At 40.3% G+C, this 25,474-nt stretch overlaps 1 protein-coding gene across 4 annotated transcripts in view; it reads left to right on the top strand.

Moving 5' to 3' along the window:
- The window catches only part of PCNX2 (pecanex 2), a 343,243-nt gene that overhangs the window by 258,875 nt on the left and 58,894 nt on the right, over positions 1-25,474 (top strand). For all 4 annotated transcript variants that reach the window (XM_016941055.4, XM_063790484.1, XM_514278.8 and 1 more), the window contains 2 exons: positions 10,500-10,558; positions 13,302-13,517. In XM_016941055.4, coding sequence (XP_016796544.3) covers positions 10,500-10,558; positions 13,302-13,517 — 275 coding nt within the window. The remainder of the gene's footprint in view (positions 1-10,499; positions 10,559-13,301; positions 13,518-25,474) is intronic.

Here is a 25,474-nt window from a genome sequence, read left to right on the forward strand (position 1 = left end):
TTGGAGACTCTGTTCATTTTTTTTCTTCAGTCTGTTTTCTCTCTGTTGTTCAGATTGCAGACAGCAGTCTGTTGTTCTGTCTTCCAGTTCAATGATTCTTTTCTCTTCCCTTCATTCTGCTGTTGGGAACTTTATTTTTAAAATTTTAGTTATTGGTCGGGCACTGCAGCTCACACCTGTAATCCCAGCACTTTGGGAGGCCGAGGCCGGTGGATCACTTGAGCTCAGGAGTTCAAGACCAGTGTGGCCAACATGATGAAACCCCATCTCTATTAAAATACAAAAATTAGCTGGGTGTGGTGGCACGCACCTGTAGTCCCACTTACTTGGGAGGTTGAGGTGGGAGAATCACTTGAACCCTGGAGGTGAAGGTTGCAATGAGCTGAGATGGTGCCACTGCACTTCAGCCCGGATGACAGAGCAAGACTCTGTCTCAAAAAAAAAATTAGTTACTGTATTTTTCAGTTGTAAAATTTTTATTTGATTCTTCTTTATTTATTCTATTTCTTTGCCAAGTCTTGTTTGTTTGTTTTTGTTTGTTTGTTTGTTTGTTTGTTTTTGCTGAAGCTCTATTTTTTCATTTATTTCAAGTGATCTTAATTGCTCATTGAAACATTTTTATGACGGCTAATTTAAAATGTCAGATAATTTCATCATCTCAATTTTGGCATCTATTGTCTTTTAAAATTCATTTTGAGATCTTCCTGTTTGTTTCTGATTGCAAGTACTTTTCTATTCAACTCTGGACATTTTGGGTGCTATTATGTATTATGAGCCTCTGGATAATATTTACACCTTTGTTTCAGCTAGCTGTTACTGACACCATTCTGGCAGGAGAAAAGGGGTTGCTGCTTTGTTACTTTCAGATGGGGTTAGAAGTCCAGGTTCCCTACTCAGCCTCTATTGACTCTTGAGATGGGAGAGGGTGGAAAGTTTCTTGTTATTGCTTGATAGGGGGTGGGAGTTCAGATTCCCTACTAAGCCTTTATTGATACTTTCCTGAATGGGAGGGATAGTGGTACCTCATTACTGCTCCCCATGTGGCCTCCTTACCCAGGAAAATTATGAAAGTCTGAACTCAGGCTCTTTTGACACCATCTCAACAGGAGGGGAAGGGGTACCTCATTATTGCCTGGCAAGGGAGGAAGTCTAGGTTCCTCACTCAGTCTTTGCTGGTGACACAGGATTCTTTGGGAGGCCACTTCACCAGGCTCCGCCCATTCAGCCCAGCAGGCCGTGCTTGGTTTGCGCTACTGGCCTGGATCCCATATCCTGGGTAGAATGGTGAAGGGTGTGTGGGCAAGTGGGTGTGAGGTCTGACCACAGTGCACAACCAGGCACACAGGCTGCTGCAGTGGGGCTGGGCAGGCAGCTCCAGATGCCAGCACAGATGCCTCCTTCATGTGAGGCTGCAGCTGGACTAGGCATACCACAGGCAGCTTCTGCCTTAAGTGCCCTCGCTGGATGAGGGGAATATGGTGGCACCTAAAAACTCAGAGATGCCAGCAACCAGAAAAAGCCCCAAGGGGGTGTTATAGCTTTGTCACAGCTCTGGCTCAGGAAGCCTGGAGGTCTGGGCCCCCAGAAGGATCACAGCTCTTCTTTCCCATGGTCCGGTGAACAGGAGCATGTCACTGCCCACAGCTCAGTGAGCTGGTCAGAGATGTGTGACAGTGCTTTTCACACCTGCCATTTGGCGGGTCCCAGGATTTTGTCCTGTGTCTGAGAAGAATGAGGTTATGTAGACAATCAGAGACTGAGTAAGGCAGAGAAGAGTTTTACTGAGTGACGGAACAGCTCTCAGCAGAAAGAGGACCCTAAGTGGGTACCCCCTACCCAAAGGTGGGTAGTCCCAAAGTGTGGCTGAGTCCAGGGTTTTTATGGGCTTGGAATGGGGGAGTGCATGCTGATTGGTCAAAAAGCACCATTCAATTGGCTGAAAGGCATGGAGGAAGTTCTCACTGCAGTTGGGGACTTTATCTAGAACTGGCAGCTTGGTTTTCAGGCTTTAATTTGTCTTTGGTTTGAAGGTTGGGTTTCACCAGGGACACACCCCTATCTGCCTAGGAATTTGTCTCCCTTCTGCTGCTATCACTGATACAGATAGGCATAGGGCTATGGTTTTATCTGTGGTATTTGGCTGTTACAGAGAGGTTATGACCTATAATTTTCTGTCTTTTTAGCCTGCGCCTTTCCTGACTTTCAGGCTAGACAGATCAGGGGTTTGTTGATGCTTTTTTTTTTCTTTTGCTTCTGTAGGTGTTTCTGGGCTACATGAGGCAAAAATAAAAACAGAGAAACTCACCACAGTGTTTTTCCTTGGATCCCATGATTCCGGAAGAATACAACCAATCTGCATGTATTCATTGTTCTTATTCGTGCTTAGCTTTCTCTACTGCAGTTTCATATGGTATGATGAAAACATAATATTTTGGATACCAGTATTCTGTATAGGGTATTCTTTCATTGCAGGCCTCAAATAGACTTTCAGGAAATATACTTTTACAATAACATTAGGAGGTAAGAGAATTGCCTCATTATGCCCATATGGCTGCCTGTGAGCACACATGTATGTTTACACAGAATCTTAGAAACTTCACCTTGAGGTAGGCTGAACACAGTGTGGTTGCCGAGTGTATTTTACAGTTTATCTATAGGATAATAGAAGAAACCAGAAAAGCATTGAGGGAATGTAAACAGAGAGAAAAAATGTTGATTCAGACCCTGTCATGATAAGATCCTTGTGGAGAGAGTGGTATAAAACTCAGCAAGCTTTATAAACATAAAATGAAAAAAAAATTTTAGTTTTTTAACTTAATAATTAATTACTTTGAAAAGTTGTATAACTAAGACTAAAATTCACAAAGATCAGTAGAAGACTTCTACACAGCAACAGTGGAGTAATATGTGGTTGTACTCCTATTTTTTCAGTATGGCTAACTTGTATTATCTTTTCTTTATGAAAATCTGGTTTAGAAGTTTTCAGTTCCAGAGATGTAGCAGACTAGATAATCTCAAAACTTTTACACCTGCTAAAAGTATCAAAAAATGATAGATGGTAAAATTCCTCCTAGATACATGTTTGAGCATAATAATAAAGTTAGAAAATTCCCAAGGGCTAGAAAGAAAGAGGGAGCAGAAAACAGCAAAACCCACTATCACTGCCTGGGAAGAATGGGGTGGGTGGTGGGTCGGGGCTGTGAGTCTCAGTAACATAGGGACTGACATTTTAAAATCTATGCCAGGCTAGGTGATGAAGCATTAGTCCTACAGAAGCAGAAAGTTTCAACTAAGACTTCCACATAAAGCTGGAGCCCTGAAGGTCTTCCCCATCAGTGAAGAAGTGAAACACCCAACACAGAGAAGGAACAAGAAATCTCAACTGGTCAGAGAGAGGGAAGAGTGGGGACAAGTCTCCATTGTGAATGGACAATACTAATCTTTTGTCACATGAGGGCTTGGAGTTCAAAACTATACTACCCATATTTGGAAATTGTCACATTGAGAAGTTAACACAAAAATGGTACTGGTGTGTAAAACCCCTAGAGTTGCTGATGAAGCCAGTGTAAAATTATTCTTAAAGGACATGACATATCTTCAACTAATTCCACAATAAAAACTGACTGGAAAGGAGCTCTCAATCCAGTACTATGCAATACAAAAGAAAAATATTCATTGTGAACAAGAACCAGGAAATAAAATAAATAGCAGATTTTGACTCTCCAAAACTAAATATAAGTAAAGAAATAATCATATATATATTTAGAATAAAAAGTTGTATAAGAAGAAATAAAACTAAAAGGCCAAGATGTTATGAAAAAAAAGACAAATTGGAACAAATGGCTTATAAAAATAAATGCATATAGTCATTAAAATGTATACTGTAATAGACAAGTTAAATAGTAAATTAAACACAGCTAAACTAGAAAGCAGTCAATCTAAGAAAACTGGCCAGAATGCAGCAGAGAAAGATAAAGAAATGGGAAATATTCCAGGGAGGTTAAGAGACTTAGAGGACAAAATGAAAGATGTCAACTAGAAGTCTAGAAGTTCCTGGAAGAAGGCATAAAACAAATAGGGAGAAGCACAGTTTAAGAGAAAATAATAGAAAATTTTCAAAATTGATGAAAGACATGAATCCTCAATTTCAGGAATCTAAGTCATGACCATAATAAACTAAAATAAATTCACATTTCTACACAAAATAGTGAGGTTTCACAGCACTAATATCAAAAAAGATCTTTAAAGTATTCAGAAGCAACAGAAAGAATGGATACTAATTAATAACAGTATGTATGACCAATAGAAGAATTCTACACAGCAACAATGGAGTAATATGTAGTTGTACTCCTATTTTTCAGTATGGTTAACTTTTATTAGCTCTCTTTTCTCTCCCCCACTCTCATTCTCTCTCCCTGCCTCTCTTTCTCCTTTACCTTTTTTCCCTTTTTTAAAACAATCATTCTCATCAAATGTGTATATTTTTGTATGTTTGGTATTTATTTAACTACTGATTCTATTTGTTTAATAATTACAGGGCTATTCTTCTTCGTTGTTGTTGTTGAAGACAGAGTCTTGCTCTGTCTCCCAGGCTGGAGTACAGTGGTACAATCTTGGCTCACTGCAGCCTCGCCTCCCAGGTTCAAGAGATTCTCCTGCCTCCGCCTTCCAAGTAGCTGGGATTACAAGGGTGTGCCACCACACCCTGCTAATTTTCATATTTTTAGTAGAGACAGGGTTTCACTGTGTTGGCCAGGCTGGTCTTGAAACTCCTGACCTCAAATGATCCACCCACCTCAGCCTCCCAAATTGCTGGGATTACAGGCATGAGCCACCGTGCCCGGCCTCTTCTTTTGTTTTTATTCTGGAGTTACTTTTAGTATGTTACAGCTTTATAGGGGATTACCTATTTCATTTATGTTCTCAAATTTATTGGCACAAAGTTGTTCATAGTATTGCCTTATTATTTCTGATTCTGTAGAATTGTCTTTATAATTTTATAATCAGACTATAGTGTAATGTGTTTAAAAATCAAAGAAACAATACAATTAGCATAATAACATAAACTATGAAGATGGAATATGACCAAATACATCTGCCTGGACACCCAGTGAAAAGACATACCTTAAATATGGTGACTTGGAACAGCTGAAAATCAAAGAATAAGTGAAAGCATTAGGCAAGTGCAAACAAATTAAAGCTACTGTTGTGGCTTAATATTGAACACAGATGTATTTGGGGCAAAAGCCATTAGGATTAAAAACATTTTATAATGCCAAAGACTAAAATTCACAATGAAAATATAAGCTATGAATATCAATGCATTAAGTCACATAGCAAAACTTATATGGAAAAAAAGGAAATTTTATTTAAAAAATAGAAACACAGTAGTGGTAGAAAATGTGACTCACTTTTCTTAGTTCATGACCCATCAAGTGATCAAAAATTAGATAAGCATATAGAAGAAATAAATAACATAATGTAACTTCAATAGGTATTACAGAATATATACACACATGCACAAACACATATACATATAGAAAATGAAAAAAACCTTTTCAGGTGCCCATAGGATATGAAGAAACACTGATTATATATTAGGCAATTAAAAAGGAGCTCAGTTTCATAATTCTTACAAACTACAATAGTAGTTCAATTTCTAGTAATGACATGCTAGGTGTTTACAACCAATTTTCCCTAGTGAGGGCAGCTAAAGAAAACTGGGTAAAATACAAAGAAAAGGGCTAGGCGCAGTGGCTCATGCCTGTAATCCCAGCACTTTGGGAGGCCGAGGCAGGTGGATCACCTGAGGTCAGGAGTTTGAGACCAGCCTAGCCAACATGGTGAAACCCCATCTCTACTAAAAATACAAAAATTAGCTGGGCGTAGTGGTGCATGCCTGTGATCCCAGCTACTTGGGAGGCTGAGGCAGGGGAATCGCTTGAACCCAGGAGGCAGAGGTTGCAGTGAGCCAAGATCGCACCACTGCACTCCAGCCTGGGCGACAGAGTAAGACTCTGTCTCAAAAAAAAACAAAAACAAATACAAAACAATAACAACAAAAAGAAATATAAAGAAAAAAACCAACAAAACTTTCTTTAAACTCAAAGTTGTTGGTTGCTCAAAACCTTCAAAGTACTGAAAATTCAGATCAAAATCCAGTAGAAGGAAAGCACCCAGCACTCATAGCCATTTTTATTCAAGACCATCTGCCAAACCTGAAAAAAGAAACAGCCAAACTGAGCTGTTTGTGGTCTTGTAGGGCAAATGTATGAAAAGTCAAAACCCAGGCCCAGTAAGGCTGGAGGTCACCTGAAGGCGCTGACCCGAGGCAGTGCTCACCCTGATGGGTGTGCAGCAGTATGTCCTCAGGAAATGTCTCGTGCCAAATCATTCTGAGCTGCGTGGTGACAGCAGAGTGCCACTGACTTTGCAAGAGCTAATACGATTGTTAGTAGCAGCAGCAATGAAGGGCAGAAAAACAAACCTAGCTGTACCTTGTGCATATAATCAATTTTAAAGGAGACAGTACCCCTGTATTTAAACTCTGGCTGCCTTTTCATTGTCCAGATTTCTTTAAGGTTGGCCTGCCTATGAATAGAATTACAGTCTATTTTTAACTCCGTCTTGGATTTGCTATATGAACAGACCCCCACCAAACGTCTCACTCCGGCCAGCAGTATTTCCTCACCAAAAAATAAGACAACTTTTACCATAGACTGTGTGTACTGACAAAGGGGAATTTGAAGCATTATCAATATAGAAAATTACTTTTAAATTATTTAAGTTGTTCAGATGAAACTGAGAGAGAAGGTGCTTGACCTGGAGAGACTGGCCAGGGGGTGGAAAGGCCAAGTTTGAAGGGAGGAAGCCAGCTCTGCTCTCTGCATTTTGTATTAACATAAAAGAGGGGTGCTTCTCAGTAAGTCAGCTTCTCTGGAGAGTCCTGTTATACGACTCTTGTTCTGTAGTGCTCAGGACAGCATTAGCCAGCAATGCACAGTGACTTTGTCAGGCAAGTGCTAGGAAGACCATGCATGCAGACGCATGCCTAATGTGTACCAGGATTGCATGTTCCCACTGAGATTGGGGAGTGAGCTATAAGCCCTGTTTCCTCTTTGAGCTACAGAGCTGATGTTCATTTGATTGGACAGTTAAGGCAGAAATCCAATTACTGAGCTAATTAGCACCTTTGAGGGGTAAGCACCAAATTTACAGGAGGAAAGCACTGGAGAAAACTCAAATTACCCAGTGTGGCTGACAGTCCACCCTCTTAGAGAATGTGTGGAGAACCAGAGGTCCTGGGGGTACACAGGCAGCTTAACTTAGTTATTGCTCATCAGAATTTAGACTGTGTTCTATAGGCTTCTGAAAAGATAGCTTTCCAGTGAACATAGTTTTAGAAGGTGTTTTAGTTCCCTAAGGAGTTTAGTAAATGATTTTCTTTTGTCTTAATCCTCCTTTAAAAGTTGTTTATTCTGCTGCTTGAAAATTCCATTTGTGGTAGGTCTTAAGGTGAAATTAAAATTCCATTTAGGGACTAACTATGCAGACGTGGGATTTCAGCCTTCATTAGAAAGAATTTTGTTGTTTGCTGTATTTTCTGCTACCCTGAGATCTTTCATTTTTCAAAGCTGCTATGAGAGTATTTGTAAGGAAAACTAAAGCTGTAATAGAACAGCATACTTGGGTTCACAGCCTTTCTGAAATGTAACACGGTATTTCTTCTCTCCAATCCATCCGTAGCATCACAGAACTCAACAGGATCTTGCCTAGATGGTTCTCAAATGTCTAAGACATACACGAAAAGAAAGAATACTTTTTTTTCTGAAGACAAGCCTTTTCATTTATTCAAATTATAGTTCCAACCAAATATCTTTTTATCTGTTTTGATTCCCAAAAGACAAGTTCACAAAAGAAAGCTGCATTCTTAGGTTTCTTCTTAAGCACCATTTCTGACAAGTGCTTTTCATTTATTAAATTATACAGAATATGTCAATGATCATGTTTAAACATAAGCCACATATGCAGCATTGACTGGCAGCTAGTCTTGTTTCTTCTTAGCAAATATTATAAGGACAAGAACTTCAGAAGTAGCCTTATCTTTGACCATTCAATAATTTATTCTGCAAATATTTATTGAGTGACTACTATGTGCCAGTTGTGAGCAACAAACTTACTCTCATGGTACTTAGGGACTGATGTAAGAGTCAGATATCATCAGATAATTACACAAAGAGATGTATGATGTGGTGTAAAGTAAAGGCTCCTAAGCCAACCTCCCTAGGTCATATTCTGGCTGTGCCACCTGTTAGATCTGTGACCTTGAGCACTCTATTTAATTTCTCTGTGCCTCTGCCTCATCCGCTGTGAGAATGGGTATAATGAGTACCTACTTCAGAGGGTAGTTTTGAGGCAATAATAAGCTAATACATATAAAGTACTTAGAACAGGCACATGACACAAGCAAGTGCTACATAAATGTTAGCTGCCATTGTTATGATTGATGTTAGCCTTGACAGGTGCTCCAAAAGAGAGGTACAGGTACAACGCATGAAAGAGAACATGATAAAGGAATCTCACGCAGCACAGGAGTCAAGGCAGCTTCCCTGAGAAGGTGATACTTGAGCTGAGACTTGAAGGATGAGAGGAGTCAATGAGGAAAAATGAGTGGGAATGGAAAGGGATCCCTAAGTAGAGGGAACATTTGCAAAGGATACTGGAGAGGAAGGAATGACAGGACTAAGAGGTCTGGGCATGTTGAAGGGGTGGAAAAGGAAAACCAACAGGCTTGGAGCAAAGGAAGCAAAGGGTGGAGTGATAGAAAAGGCAGGAGCTGGCCAGGCGCTGTGACTCACGCCTGTAATCCCAGCACTTTGGGAGGCCAAGGCAGGTGGATCATGAGGTCGAGAGAGTGAGACCATCCTGGCCAACATGGTAAAACCCCGTCTCTACTAAGAATACAAAAATTAGCTGGGTGTGTGGCGCGTGTCTGTAATCCCAGCTACTGGGAAGGCTGAGGCAGGACAATCGCTTGAACCCAGGAGGCGGAGGTTGCCATGAGCCGAGATTGCACCGCTGCACTCCATCCTGGTGACAGAGCGAGACTCCATCTCAAAAAAAGAAAAAAAAAAAGAAAAGAAAAAGCAGGAGCCAGATGTGTTCAAGACCAGGCTTTCTACAATTGTCAGTGGGACCTTCATTATGCCCAAATCCTTAAGTAAACCCTATGTGTGATGTTGATATATTTGTGGAAGCCCTTTCTTAATGGCGAATATATCAGATTTAACCATATGAAATTGCCATTTCGTAGGTGATAATAAACAGTTGACTATCATCAATTTCATAGGCCTGATGTCAATTTCATATTTCATTCTTTAAAGACCGCCACTCATTGTTGGAAATAAAAGGACAAAGGTAGGCTGGCATAGCCTCTCCAACAGAGCAGATCGCTGCACTTACAAAGGGTTTTGGGGATGTGTGGAGTTCAAGGACTGGTGAGGTTTTGGAGGCATACATGGGTTGACGGCATCTGTATAGGTGGTTACTTGAAAAGCCTGTTATTCAGCAGTTGCCCCTCAAGTCTGCAGTGAGTCGGCTAACTCTCAGAAGCCAGGGGTTGTCATGGACTGGCTGCCTTACAAAAGCTGTGCACTGAGGGGTGTTTACATGATGGAATAGGTTCAAAGCTGGTTCTAGTGGCCACTTGTTACCATGGCTGCAGATGATCCGGGAGCTTTCATTCTCATGGTTCAACCTAAGAAAGGTCTATAAGAGTATACCCCACTCTTGAAAGCAGGTGGTGGAGACGCTGACTACTCACCACCATTTCCTGAAATCAATTTGAAGAGAAGGATACCTATGTGGACACTGTTCTCAAGTTCTGAAAGTGGGTGGCATTACATTGGGAGTTTAAACACTTGCTTTTTTTTTTTTGAGTCTTGCTCTGTCGCCCAGGTTGGAGTGCAGTGGTGCAATCTCGGCTCACTGCGACCTCGGTCTCCTGGATTCAAGTTCAGCCTCCCAGGTAGCTGAGATTATAGGAGTGTGCCACCACACATGGCTAATCTTTTTGTATTTTTAGTAGAGATGGAGTTTCACACTGTTCGCCAGACTGGTACCAAGCTCCTGACTTCGAATGATCCGCCTGCCTCAGCCTCCCTAAGTGTTGGGATTACAGGCATGAGCCACCGTGCTCAGCCTAAATACTTGCTTTGATTTTGCAGATCTGGTGCTCCAAATTGATTAAGACACAAGACCGTTCTCTCCAAATCAGAGAGCTACTCATCTCTCCCCTCCATGTGTTTCTTGTACTGTTCCCTCTGTTTCTTATCATGAGACTCCTCTCTTCCTGCAGTGTGGTAAAACTACAGCAATCGTCTTAACCTGTGAGATCCGTCACCTTTGCATTTTCCACTCATGCAGCTGGTTCTATAAACCAACTCTTCCGCTTGGGGGGATCTAATCATGACCTTTTATCCTTTTGTGGCCTCTTCTAGTACAAGGCGAGTGGATAATTCCAACACAAGACTGGCAGTCCAAATTGAAAGAGATCCAGGTAAGAAGATCTCTTCTCTCTTTTTAAACTATTTATTGTTGTATGGGTGGATTCTCAAAAGGAAGAATTAAATACTCACTCTGTACTCATTGTGGAGACAATGCATATCTTAGTTAATATGCTGACTGTGGAATAAAACTGTGCAGGTAGAGTGATCAAGCAACCTGATTTGGTTTGACAATGCATTGCTCCACTGTTTAGAATTGATTAGGACCTTGCTCAGTATTGGATACCCCTGTTAATCAAGACATTTTAGTTCGTGTGCAGTAAACCTCAAACACAGACTATAAACCTTGAGATTCGTCTTTTAGGAAAAAAAATTCTTTGGAAAAACATCAGCATGATAATATCCTTAAAGGCAAAGCATTCCATGATCCAGGATCTAGAAGGTTTCAGAAACTTTGGTCAACATTAAGCTATGAAAGTATGTACCTGCTAGAAAATTATTTTACTTTTTTCTTTCCATAATCAATCTCCTTTTTTAACCATTCTATTTCTTCTTTCCTCATATTAGAATGCAAATTTTAACTGTTCTCTATTTTTATCCTCCTCACTCCCTTCTTTGTGACCCAAAATCTGTCTAGGAACAATTGTATCGTGCTCATTATCTATATTTGAATTGCATCTACATGATTAATTCGAAATCAAAATTCGAAATTTGAGATACCTGGAGAGAGAGGCTTATTTTTTGTTGAACTTTATGTCAGTACAATGAGGGAGGAGAGGTACTGATATCTCTGAGGTGCAGCTGTGGGACTGTGATGTTACAAGGCTATTGATACAAGGCAGAGGGACGGTTTCCCAAGCACATTGTGCTGTTAGTTAATCATAGTTGCTGTCTCATTTTAATCTAATTATGCAAATGTGTGGTCAATGTGTTCTAAAAAGATGCCCTGAGTTGAATCTCTACTTTTAGTGATTTCAATTGTTTTGTTTTATTTAAACATTGAACAGTTTGAACAATTAAGCAAAGGCTAATTCTCTCATTCAGGCCTTTCCTTTCAAAGTGCCAGAGACTGAAAGGTGTCTTTAATTAGTGTCTCAGGATGCGTGCTGCTTCATTAGAGAAAATGAATACAGTGCAGGTCAAGGAGGCTTCATCTGCATAGAAGATTAAGCATACTGATACTTTATTAGACTACATGGCATGAGTCAGCCCACAGAACAGTTTCTTTCCATTAATCATAATTAAGTTATAAATGCTCTAGTTTTGATTCTGCTTTCAACTGTCATGAGTGGCCAGCAAAGATACTCATAATTTGATAGTGTTATTCTGTAGATTTCTTAGAGGTGGATTGGTGATCTTCCTTATGTAAGCGCACTTGGGGCATCTTCACCTTCTTGTACCACTCCCTGCCTTCCGCACCCTGACTGTGCCCCAGTTCCCATGGATACAAAGCAGGGATGCTTCGGTCAGATCTGCAGTCTTCATCCCTGTCCTCCCCGAATGTCTGTCTCCACTCAAATAGACGATCCAGGAGGGAGCATTGAGTTTTGCTTTAGGTGTTTCCTGTTTGGGACAACTATGCCTATGGCTTTCCAGAGCCATAATTTCCTCTCCCAAAGAAAAGCTACTCCTAGAATAAAAGTCGTGAACGTGAACATTTTTCCTAGGCTTCTCCCAATGCTTACTCCACCCACAGGACCACAGACCATGAAGACTTCCCATGTTATCCAATCTTCTCTTTAAAAAATCTTATATCCCTCATCTTGAGAGATCCCATGAAAGGAGGGAAAAGAGTCAGGGCTCAGCAGGGAGGATATAGGAAATGCACTACGCACTCCTAATTTCACCCCCACTCAACACGCACCCCTGGCTGTCCACCGGGAAGCAAGGTATTCCATCATTCCATCTTCTTTGCTGCTTCCTCCTTCACCCTTCCTTGGATGTCATTATCCACCCAATTAAAATGGCCAAAGTTAAACAAACAAGCAACAATGGACAATTACAAGTCCTGGCAAGGATGCAGAATTAGAGCTCTCAATCACTGCTGGGGAAATGCAAATAGGGTACAGCCACTTTGGAGAACAGCAGTCCTGCTCCTAAGCATTTACTCAAGAGAAATGGGGAGAGTCATATTCACACAAACTCCTGTTCATGACTCTTGGTAGTGGTTTTACCCATAATCACCAAAACTGGAAACAACCCAAGTGTCCTTCAGCAGATGAATGGATAAACAAACTGTAGCACATGCATACAGAGGGATACTACTCAAAGGTGAAACAGAACACACTCATATGTACAACAGATGAATGCATTATTCTAAGCGCTGGTTATATGACTATGTGCATTTTTCAAGACTCATAGAATAGTACACTAAAATGGATGAATTTTACCCTACACAAATTATTCTTCAATAAACCTGAATTTTTAATTTATATATAGTTTAAGAACAAATGGTATCCATTTATATATAGTATAATAACTTATATGTTATATAATATGTCAAATATTTATTTGTATTTAACAAATAATACTAGCAATGATTGTATTATATATTATAGCACATATATATAAATCGATGCTGCTTATTGCCTATAAATTATACAGAGAGAATATTGAGGGAAAAAATTGGAGGGTCTCATATAATCCACTAAAATGTGGGAAGAACAGATCTTTCGTCTTTTATGTATATAAAGAGTCTGATTTTACCCTTAATCAGATGACAACTCACTGTTTCCTAGGTCTGGATACACAGCAAGGAGTAGGCATTCACTGATCATATTTCTTGTCTGCCTTTAGGGAATGATGACAACAATCTCAATTCCATTTTTTATGAACACTTGACAAGGACCCTCCAGGAGTCCCTCTGTGGAGACTTAGTTCTTGGACGTTGGGGCAACTACAGCTCTGGCGATTGCTTTATTTTGGCTTCAGATGACCTCAATGCCTTTGTTCACCTGGTTGAAATTGGAAATGGTCTTGTCACCTTTCAACTTCGAGGACTGGAATTCCGAGGTAAGAATTTCTTCATTGTAGAAACTGTTGAAAGTTGGTTGCTTGAGTTAATTATCAAGCAAAACTTTAGGAAGAAGTCACTGTTAAACAGGAAAAACTTAATGTCTTCCTACTGAAAGTGAGCTTGCCACCACTACCTTGATATAAATAAACTACAGTCATCTGAAGGAATAAAAACATAAAACATAGAATGGCATGTAAACTTGTGGATTAGCAAACCAGGACATTGGTTTTATTAGCAAATCAGGATATTGATTTTAATCCTTCTGGGAAAAACTCAGAAGCCACAGGAGGTTGTGGGGAACATCATTTGGGGCTCCAAATGGAGTCAGCCCGACCTTGTTCTGTGGGTCACAGGTGTTGGGATCTGTTGTGTGCAAATCATTTAAGGTCTTAGAGCTTTTCTTTCCTATCTGCAAAATAATAATAATGAGAATGGCTGCCTTATAATGTTGCTGTGTGGTTTAAATGAGATCATGTAGAAGGCACTTCATGAATCCTCATTGCTTTATGGTTATTGAGTCTGCCTGAATCTTGAAAGTATAACTCCAGTTTTCCCGCAAATGAGGAGCTGGAGTTACGCGGGATACAGAAAGTGGCATAAGTGATGTACCTGTTGCCTTCTCCTATGTTGTTTATTCCTTTACTCATTGCGTGTTTTCTGAACATCTCCTCTGTATCAGGCAGTGTTTCAATACTGGAGATGCAATGGACACGTGACATAAAAGAGTCTTATCACCATGAAGCTTACCCCCAGTGAGAGACACCTAAAGTAAACAAGTAAACAGACAAACTTATTATAGCTTGGAGCAAGTGCTATGAAAGAAGTAAATAGGGTTCTGGAACCCAAAGTCACTGCAGAGGATGAGGGTGAGGAGGTGCCACGTTCAATGGGATGGTCAAAGAAGGCCTCGAGAGGAGAGCAGGAGGAAGAATGTCCCCAGTGCAGGAACTGATACCTGCTAAATGCGTGAGTCAGGCAGCATCTCAGAGCATTCCTGGCATCTGGGAGGACTCAAGTGACTAGGGCTGACCAGCGCTTGCGGCAACTTGACATGAGGCAGCTGGAAGCCCAGTAATGTGAGATCTCCCCGCCAGTGTCAGGGACTATGTGTTATTCTCTTTTATGGGGAACCATGTAGGGACTCTGGAGGAGGGAATGGTTGATCCTCTCTACACTTTAAGAGATTGGTCTGGTGGCTGTGTGGAGAATATACTGGGGGAAGACAAAAGTAGAAGCAGGGAAACCATTTAGGACTGCATTGTGGACACCCAAGCAGATGATGGCAGAGACAGGGAAGTGCCCAGAGACTGGGAGGTGGAATCAGAAGGGCTAGCTGTTAGGGGTGAGTGAGAGGGGAGGCTCTGTGTGCCCCCCAAGTTTCTAGATTGAGTGTCTGCATGGGCAGAGGTGTGTTTACTAAAACAGGGAAGCCTGGAAGGACTTTTTGGTCTGGTGGTGGAGGCATTCAGGTGAATGTGCAAGTAGCTAGTACATACAGTCTCTTAGTTATTCAGGAGATATTTATTTAGCACTGATTACATGTCATGCACTAGTGTAGGTACCAAGAATACAGAAGTGAAGCCCCCACCTTAAGATGCTGGGAGCCTCACAGAGAAGACAGGTATGGAAGGAGCTCATGTGAAATGAGTATCGCATGAAATGAGTGTTATGACAGTGTCCTGCAAGGGCCAGGTTAAGGACCAGAGGAGAGGCACTGGTGTCAGGTTGGAGTCTGGGTCAGCTCAATGGAGGAGAAAGAGGAAGGGCCTTACCTGCTAAGGAGCAGCAGATGTGATGACAAAGAAGCACCAAGTCATCCGATGTAGTTCTCAGCAGGTAGTTTGGAAGTGGTTATAGGTAATGCTAGAAAGGTGAGCAGGAGCCAATTCATACCTGTTCAAACCCTCACTGTGACAAAAGGACATCTTTTAGCCAAAAACAAGTTGTCATTTTTTCCCAGATTGAACACCATTATCTAAAGCTGATCAGTTATCTCGGTTCTTTGGATGAGAATCTCTAGCATTGGTTTTGTGAATATCCATGCCTTTTCACATTCCTAAATAAATGTATATGAAATATTTTTTTTCTAGAGTGGTAGGTTCTGTGTTTTAGGTGTGCATTCCGTGCACTTTTCTGAATTTTAAGAATCTAATTTAGGGGGCTTAGTTTGGAGAAGGTTATTGAACAGGGAACTAGTGATAAAACTCTATAGAGTAATCACAGAAGGGATATTTCCCCTACATTTAGCACAGATGCCAGAAAATGTCACGAGAGATGGTGGAAATAAGTGTCTTCAGTGCAATAATACAATAGAGCTGTCCTGCTCTCTGAATTTCTGAATCTCAGCTCTTTTGAGAGCTTTTCTTAAAAGTTCTTTTATTTTAGTATATTCGTTTTTAAATATAATTTCAACTTTCATTTTAGATTTAGGGGGTACATATGCAGGTTTGTTACATGGATATATTGTGTGATGCTGAGATATGAGGTATGATTGGTCCCATCACTGAGGTACTGCTCATAGGACTCAACAGTTTTTCAACCTTTGTCCCCTTTTCTACCTACAATGTCTACTAGTCCCCAGTGTCTATTGTTGCCTTCTTTATGTCCATTAGTACCAAACGTTTAGCTCCCTTTTATAAGTGAGAACATCTGGTATTTGGTTTTCTATTCCTGCATTAATTTGCTTAGGATAATGGCATCCAACTGCATCTACGTTGCTGCAAAGGACATGATTTTATTTTTCTTTATGGCTGCATAGTATTCCATGGTGTATATGTACCCCCATTTTCTTTATCCAGTCTACTATTGATGGGCACCTAGGTTGATTCCATGTCATTGCTATTGTGAATAGTGCTGCAGTGAACATATGAGTGCATGTGTCTGTTTGGTATAACGATTTATTTTATTTGAGTATATATACCCAGTAATGGGATTGCTGAGTTGAAAGGTAGTTCTGATTTAAAGTGCTTTGAGAAATCTCCAAACTGCTTTCCACAGTGGCTAGACTAATTTACATTCCCATCAACAGTGTATAAATATTCCCTTTTCTCTGCAGCCTCACCAGCATCTATTGTTTTGTGTTTTGTGTTTTTTGTTTACTTTTTAATGATAGCTATTCTGATTAATGTGAGGTGGTATCTCATTGTGGTTTTGATTTTCATTTCTCTGATGATTAGTGATGTTGAGCATTTTTTTCATGTGTTAGTTGGCCACTTGTATGTCTTCTTTTGAGAAGTATCTCTTCATATCTTTTACCCATTTTTTAATGGGGTTATTTATTTTTTGCTTGTTTGATTGTTTAATTCCCTTATACATTCTGGATATTAGACCTTTGTCAGTTACATAGTTTGGGAATATTATCTCCCATTCTGTAGGTTGTCTTTTATTCTATTGATAGTTTCTTTTGCTGTGCAGAAGCTCTTTAGTTTAATTAGGTCTCATTTGCCCATTTTTGTTTTTTTGCAATTGCTTTTGAAGACTTAGTCATAAATTCTTTCCTAAGGCCCATGTCCAGAATAATGTTTTCTAGGTTTTCCTCCTATAGTTTGAGGTCTTACATTTAAATCTTTAATCAATCTTGGGTTAATTTTTGTATATGGTGAAAGGTAGGGGTCCTGTTTCATTCTTCTGCACATGGCTAGCCAGCTATCCCAGCACCATTTATTGAATAGGGAGCCCTTTCCCCATTGCTTATTTTTGTTGACTTTGTCAAAGATCAGATGGCTATAGGTGTGTGACTTTTTATTTCCGGGTTTGCTATTCTGTTCCATTGGTCTATGTGTCTGTTTTTGTACCACTACCATGCTGTTTTGGTTACTATAGGCTTAGAGTATAGTTTGAAGTTGGGTAATTGATGCCTCTGGATTTGTTCCTTTTGTTTAGGATTGCTTTTGCTACTTGGGCTTTTTTTTTTGGTTCAATATGGATTTTAGATTAGTTTTTTTCTAGCTCTGTGAAAAATGACATTGGTAGTTTGATGGGAATAGAGTCTATAGACTGCTTTGGGCAGTATGGTCATTTTTTTTTATTATACTTTAATTTCTGGGATACATGTGCAGAACATGCAGGTTTGTTACATAGATATACACGTGCCATGATGGTTTGCTGCACCCATCAACCCATCATCTACATTAGGTATTTCTCCTAATGCTATCCCTCCCCTAGACCCCCACCCCAAACAGGCCCCAGTGTGTGATGTTCCCCTCCCTGTGTCCATGTGTTCCCATTGTTCAACTCCTATGTTGATTCTTCCAATCCATGAGCAAGGAATGTTTTCTCATTTGTTTGTGTCATCCATAATATTTTTCAACAGTGTTTTTGTAGTTCTCTTTGTAGAGATCTTTTACCTTTTTGGTTAGATGTATTCTTAGGTATTTGTGTGGGTGTGTGTCTATTGTAAATGAGATTGTGTTTTTGATTTGGCTCTCAGCTTGAATGTTACTAGTGTGTAGGAATGCTACTAAGTTTTGTACATTGATTTTGTATCCTGAAACTTTCCTGAAGTTATTTTATCAATTCCGGGAGGCTTTTGGCAGAGTCTTTAAGGGTTCTCTGACTATACAATCATATGATCAGTGAAGAGAGATATTTTGACTTCTTTTTCTATTTGGATGTCTTTTATTTATTTCTCTGGATTGGCTGCTCTGGCTAGGACTTCCAGTACTATGTTGAATAGGAGTGATAAGAGTGGGCATCCTTGTCTTGTTCTGGTTTCAAGGGGAATTCTTCCAGCCATTTGTTTGTCATAGATGAGTCTTATTATTTTGAGGTGTATTCTTTCTATCCTTCATTTCTTGAGGGTCTTTACCATGAAAGGATGTTGAATTTTATTGAAAGGTTTTTTTCATGTCAGTGATATGATCATGTGGTTTTTGTTTTTAATTCTGTTGATGTGATGAATCACATATATTGACTTGTATATGTTGACCCAACCTTGCATCCTAGGAATGAAGCTGACTTGATCATAGTGAATTAACTCTGATGTGCTGCCTAATTTGGTTTACTAGTAGTTTGCTGAAGATTTTTGCATCTATATTCATCAGGGATATTGGCCTGTCATTTTCTTTTTTTGTTGTGTTTCTGCCAGATTTTGGTATCAGGGTGATGCTTCATAGAATGCATTAGGGAGGAGTCCCTCCTCCTCAGTTTTTTGGTATAGTTTCAGTAGAATTGGTACTAGCTCTTCTTCTTATGTCTGATAGAATTCAGTTGTGAATCCCTCTGGTAAGTTTTTTATTACATATTCAATTTCAGAACTCAATATTGGTCTGTTTAGGGTTTCAATTTCTTCCTGATTCAATCTTGGAAGAGTGTGTGTTTCCAGGAGTTTAGCCGTTTCATCTAGATATTCTAGTTTGTATGCATAGAGGTATTCATAATAGTCTCTGAAGATCTTTTGTATTCTTTTAGGATCAATTGTAATGTCATCTTTGTCATTTTTGATTGATTGTGCTTATTTGGATCATCTCTCTTTTTCTTTGTTATTCTAGTTAGTGGTCTATCAATCTTCTTTATCCTTTCAAATCAACTTTTGGTTTTGTTGACTCTTTGTATGGATTTTGGGGTCTCAATTTTGTTCAGTTCTGCTCTGATTTCAGTTCTTTCTTCTGCTAGCTTTGGGGTTAGATTGTTATTGTTTTTCTAGTTCCTTTAGGTGTGATGTTACATCATTAAATTGAGATATTTCTAACTTTTAGAGGTAGGCATTTAGCACTATGAACTTTTCTGTTAACACTGCTTTTACCACATCCCAGAAATTTTGGTATGTTGTGTCTCTGTTTTTATTTATTTATTTGTTTATAAGACAGAGTCTCACTCTGTTGGCCAGGCTGAGTGCAGTGGCACAATCTTGGCTCACTGCAACATCTGCCTCCCAGGTTCAAGTGATTCTCCTGCCTCAGCCTCCCAAGTAGCTGGGTTTATAGGTGTATGCCACCACACTCAGCTATTTTTTATATTTTCAGTAGAGACGGGGTTTCACCATGTTGGCCAGGCTGGTCTCGAACTCCTGACCTCAAGTGATCCGCCTGCCTTGGCCTCCCAAAGTGCTGGGATTCCAGGTGTGAGCCACCATGCGCAGCCTGTTTTTATTCATTTAAAAGGATTTTTTTTTTATTTTTGCCTTAATTTTGTTGTTTACCCAAAAGTCATTCAGGAACAAGTTGTTTAATTTCCATGTAAGTATGTGGTTTTAAGAGTTCTTCTTGGTATTGATTTCTATTTTTATCCCAATGTGGTCCAAGAATATGGATGATATTATTTCCATTTTTTTTAATTTATTGAGACTTGCTTTATGGCTGAGCATGTGGTTGATCTTGCAGTATGTTCCATTTACAGATGAGGAATGTATATTCTGTGGTTGATGGGTGGAGTATTCTATAGATTTCTATTAGGTCCAATTGGTCAAGTGTCAAATTTAAGTCCAGAATTTCTTTGTTAGTTTTCCGCCTCGGTGATCTGTCTAATGCTGCCAATGGGGTGTTGAAGTCCTCCACCATAATTGTGTATTGTGTGGCTGTCTTAGTCTTTTCGTAGCTCTATAAGTACTTGTTTTATGAATCTGGGTGCTCCAATGTTGGGTGCATATATATTTAGGATAGTTAAGTCTTGTTGAATTGAACACTTTATCATTATGTAATACCCTTCCTTGTCCTGTTTTACTGTTGTTGGTTTAAAGTCTGTTTTATCTGATATAAGAACAGTGACCCCTGCTCCTTTTTTGATGAAAGCTTTTCAGTTTTTTCTGGAATTTAAGGTAAAATCTTTTAGAGCTAACCTAGTTGAATTATGAGTTGTAGTTTCTATCACAAGTTCTGTGCCATTTTTAGCTTCTTTAGCAAACTTAACCAATCTTTGAGTTTAAAGGGTCCAAGTTAATGAGATCTTAGAATTTTGCAGTGCTTTTTCTGTCTGTCAGCTCCTCATCACAAGCAGCGCTTCTTAATCTAGCACAATAAATGTTCTGGTCTCATCTTAGATCAATTATATCTTGAGGCAAAACCAGCCACCACAGAACTTCGTGGTTTAGGATAGCAATGCTGTACTATTTCCCACTGTTGCATGGGCTGGCCAGTGGTTCTGCTGCTGCTGTCACCTGGGCCACTTGAACAGTTTCATTCAGCAGGTAGATGAGCCAGGCTGGGAGGTCTAGAGGCTGGCTGCCAAACTTGGAGCCTTGTATCTCCTCCATGGTACCACTCAGTCTCCCAGAGGCCAGACTAGGCATCTTCACAGCCAGGTAGTGTTCGGGTTTGAAAAGGGGAAATCTGAACACTTCAAGGATTCTTACAGCCCAGCTTCCTGGACAGGCACCATGTCATTTCTGCCACATTCTGGTGGTAAAAGCCATTCCCAAGGACAGCTCAGATTCTGGTGATAGAAAAAGTGGTTCTGCCTCATTTGCACAGTGGTATGATTACAGGGAGGCATTATTTGTCAATATTACAACAACATACCAGACTCCTTGAACTTCATCAGATGAAATACAGAAGGAGGCTCAGAACTGACAGATGTAGCCATCCGCAAGATAGAGGCAGAGATTATGTGAGACTAGACTGCCCAGGAGGATCTCTGCTATTGCTCATTGATATCCCTTCTTCCTGCCAGCCACAGTAGGAATATAACCTGGCTATAAGGGTCACTTTGGCACCATAGCAACGTCTTGAGAAAAAAATGATAGTTCCCTTGCCCCAGTACCACTCACTCTTAAATAATACATTTTTTTAAACCCAGTTCAGTTGTAGTTGGGGACACAGGGACTTTAAAAGAGCACATAGCTTGACAAAACCTAAATTATGCTTTTATTGTGGGAAGAATCCAGTTAACCTAAAATGGCTGTTCTGTTTTATGTCTCTTTGCAACATATAGTACAGTATTCCTAGGGAAGGTCTGTTTTATTTTACCTCCATGGATATTTTTTAGAGTTTTCTTTTCAGCATTTTCCTTTTCAGTTTCCTGTTTTCCAAAATAATGGCTTTATTTTGGTCAAATTTAATCTACTTCACCCCAACCTGAGGCAGTCAAAATATAGATGGGCTTGTTCTCCCTCCTGAAGTCTACCGAAGCCATCAGTGGAAACATGAAATGTTCACAGGATAGATTCTGACTTTTTCTCAGAAAATGAGAAATACACTCCAGAGAGGAGGCAAGCTCCCCAAGGCTGTGGAACAAGAAAGTATCCTGTCTTCCTCTCCCTGAAAGGGATGCATTTGTGTCAATAAGAGTTCTTGGTTGTGAGCTACAAAAATCAAATCTAGCTAACTTAAGTAGAAGAAGGATTTGTTGGAAGATGTTGCAAAGGGCACAGACTTCTGAGAAGGCTAGCAAAGCAGGCTTTGCAGCTATTGGACAAGGGCCAAGTCTAAAATCACACCGCAGCTGTGAAGGAGTCATTTCTTGGCTGTTGAATCCAGACACTGGCATCATGTCATTGATACCATGAGCCTGGACACTGGACACTGCTACTGCCACCGCAGCTGCCCCCAGAAACTGGATGAACACCTCCCTTCCAGAATGCATTCCGCATGACCCTGCTTCTTTGTGTCTCCAGCTCATTAGTCAATGTCTGATGTGGGTTTAACAGATTCACAAAGCCAAGATTTCATGTGTGTGCTCTAGATGGAAGGGAGCCTGGGAAAGAAAGTGTCTGACTCTCTAGTTTCTATAATGGGAGGTGGTGACTGCCTATCCCTGAGAGTCACAAAATGGGTAGATTAATTGAAGTAATGCTAGCTGCTGTAACTATTAGGCCCCAAATTTCAGTGGCTGATACAACAGATGTCTGTTACACATTCATGTAAAGTCCAGTCAGTGAGTGGAGGTAGTGGGGAAGGGGATGGTTTCATTCTGCACTACCAAGGATTCAGGCAAATAGAAGCTCCACCTATTTCCTAGCACATTGCTTTCAAGACCACCTTGGACTTCAATACCAAGCTGGCAGAAAGTGGAAGATTGCATGGAAGATTGTTATGAACTTGGCCTAACAAGCTTCCCAATGATTGGGATACATCATTTCCTTGTACATTCTGCTGTCCACAATTGACATGACTACAAAAGAGGCTAGGAAATGCTATCTAACTGAGTACCCAGGAGAAAAAGTAAAAGGCTTTGGTGAACAAAAAATAACGGGGGTAGTTCTGGTGCAGTACAAAATTGCCCAAACCTAGAATAGGGACGTAGATCTTGGATAGCCCAAAAGAATGATCAAGGTCCATGGCACATCCTATTTCTGTTGTCTGGTACCATAATGAATGATTGATACAAATTCTATATCAAGAATACAAATAGGACGGGTGTGGTGGCTCATGCCTGTAATCCTAGCACTTTGGGAGGCTGAGGCAGGTGGATCACCTGAGGTCAGGAGTCCAAGACCAGCCTGGCCAACATGGTGAAACCCCATCTCTACTGAAAATACAAAAAGCAGCTGGGCGTGGTGGCATGCACCTGTAATCCCAGCTACTCAAGAGGCTGAGGCAGGAGAATCACTTGAATCTGAGAAGTGGAGGTTGCAGTGAGCCAAGATCATGCCATTGCACCCCAGCCTGGGCGACAAGAGTGAAACTCTGTCTCAAAAAAAAAAAAAGAAAGAATACAAATGAGGAAGCCCCATTTTTCTATTCTATTCTTTTGGCTCATATATTCCAGAATAGAAATAAATTATTTTCTTGTTAATGTGAGAAAACAGGATTGTGGTGCCCCCACTGCTCTTGAGTTCATGAGTATTACTTGCATCTACCTAAACGGGGAGCCTGTCAGGAAAACATTCAAGAGTGGAAAGATTAATCATTGGCTTTAAATCTAAGCCAAATTACAACAAAAGCCAAAATTGATAAATGGGATCTAATTAAACTAAAGAGCTTCTGCACAGCAAAAGAAACTACCATCAGAGTGAACAGGCAACCTACAAAATGGGAGAAAATTTTCGCAACCTACTCATCTGACAAAGGGCTAATATCCAGAATCTACAAAGAACTCAAACAAATTTACAAGAAAAAAACAAACAACCCCATCAAAAAGTGGGCGAAGGACATGAACAGACGCTTCTCAAAAGAAGACATTTATGCAGCCAAAAAACACATGAAAAAATGCTCACCATCACTGGCCATCAGAGAAATGCAAATCAAAACCACAATGAGATACCACCTCACACCAGTTAGAATGGCAATCATTAAAAAGTCAGGAAACAACAGGTGCTGGAGAGGATGTGGAGAAATAGGAACACTTTTACACTGTTGGTGGGACTGTAAACTAGTTCAACCCTTGTGGAAGTCAGTGTGGGGATTCCTCAGGGATCTAGAGCTAGAAATACCATTTGACCCAGCCATCCCATTACTGGGTATATACCCAAAGGACTATAAATCATGCTGCTATAAAGACACATGCACACGTATGTTTATTGCGGCACTATTCACAATAGCAAAGACTTGGAACCAACCCAAATGTCCAACAATGATAGACTGGATTAAGAAAATGTGGCACATATACACCATGGAATACTATGCAGCCATAAAAAATGATGAGTTCATGTCCTTTGTAGGGACATGGATGAAATTGGAAATCATCATTCTCAGTAAACTATCGCAAGAACAAAAAACCAAACACCGCATATTCTCACTCATAGGTGGGAATTGAACAATGAGAACACATGGACATAGGAAGGGGAACATCACACTCTGGGGACTGTTGTGGGGTGGGGGGAGGGAGGAGGGATAGCTTTAGGAGATATACCTAATGCTAAATGACGAGTTAATGGGTGCAGCACACCAGCATGGCACATGTATACGTATGTAACTAACCTGCACATTGTGCACATGTACCCTAAAACTTAAAGTATAATAATAATTTTAAGAAATCTAAGCCAAATTAATAGATAATGCATGTTAGAAGGCCAATGGGGGCCATCAAGTTCAAGGGTTTTCAAAAGAAATGGAATCTGTTGGATCGTAAATCCCATTTAACCATCATTTGTGTAGGTAGATACAGAAAGATGGGAAAGTGAGGGTTGATTATCCATTTCTGCTCTTCTTTAGTCAGTCAAGTGACCTAGGCTGATGGGTTAGTTTATTTCTATGAGAAGAGGAGACAAATGAATGAGGAATCACCATGCTGCCAACAGCAGGAGCCAGGCAACTTGAAAATACTGTCTGAAGAGGTGAAGGATCAAGAATAGGAACAGAAAGCAGAAGGCGTTGGAGGGAGTTTCTTGTGAGAAAAGCAAACCCAGAGAAATGAATAGGCTTTCCTGAGGCTTACAGCAAGTTAGAGGTAGAGCTAGTCAAACCCGCATGGCTGTCTCTTAACCAGGACTGCCCCTTCCACCTCACGATTTCACCTTCTTCTTTCATTCCTCCTTTCAGGTATTTGTTTGGAATTTGTATCATAGTGTTTATTTAGTTCATTAAACATGAAATAACTGGGGTGTAATTCATTTTGTCACTTGCGTAGCCCCTTGAAAACTCCATATCTTTTTTCACTTAGGAAAACTCCTCACTTTCTATCAGGATATACAGAGCATCACTAGGGATTTGGCCTGTCAGAACCTTGATTTCTTCCTTAGAGCCTCGGTGTGATTCCTAAGTTTCTTCCCAGCTTTGACAGTCCATCAGTTCATGAGATAAAAAAGAATTCCGCCACAGGACATATTTAGGGGAAAGTTGAACTTCTCCCTGTTATTCTCCCTGTTACAGTGTGAAGATAATTCCCTCCCAGGGAGGAGATTGGATATAATTGATATAGCTCCCAGGTTGGGAGATATACCATGGCTGGAGGCCATGGCTGGTGTCACAGAAGTTGAGCAACTACTGGATCCCTGCTAGAACAAGAAAGGCCAGTGTGCCTTAGTGTTAGTCTATCAGCTGGGGATAGGATTGGGCTTCAGAAGGACCACTGCAGAGAAGAAGCAGAATGGAGGAATTTCAGGCAAAGGAAAGAGGAGGGCTTGCTACAGTGGCAAGTG

Source organism: Pan troglodytes, chromosome 1 (genome assembly GCF_028858775.2).
Source record: "Pan troglodytes isolate AG18354 chromosome 1, NHGRI_mPanTro3-v2.0_pri, whole genome shotgun sequence".
Lineage (NCBI taxonomy): Eukaryota > Metazoa > Chordata > Mammalia > Primates > Hominidae > Pan > Pan troglodytes.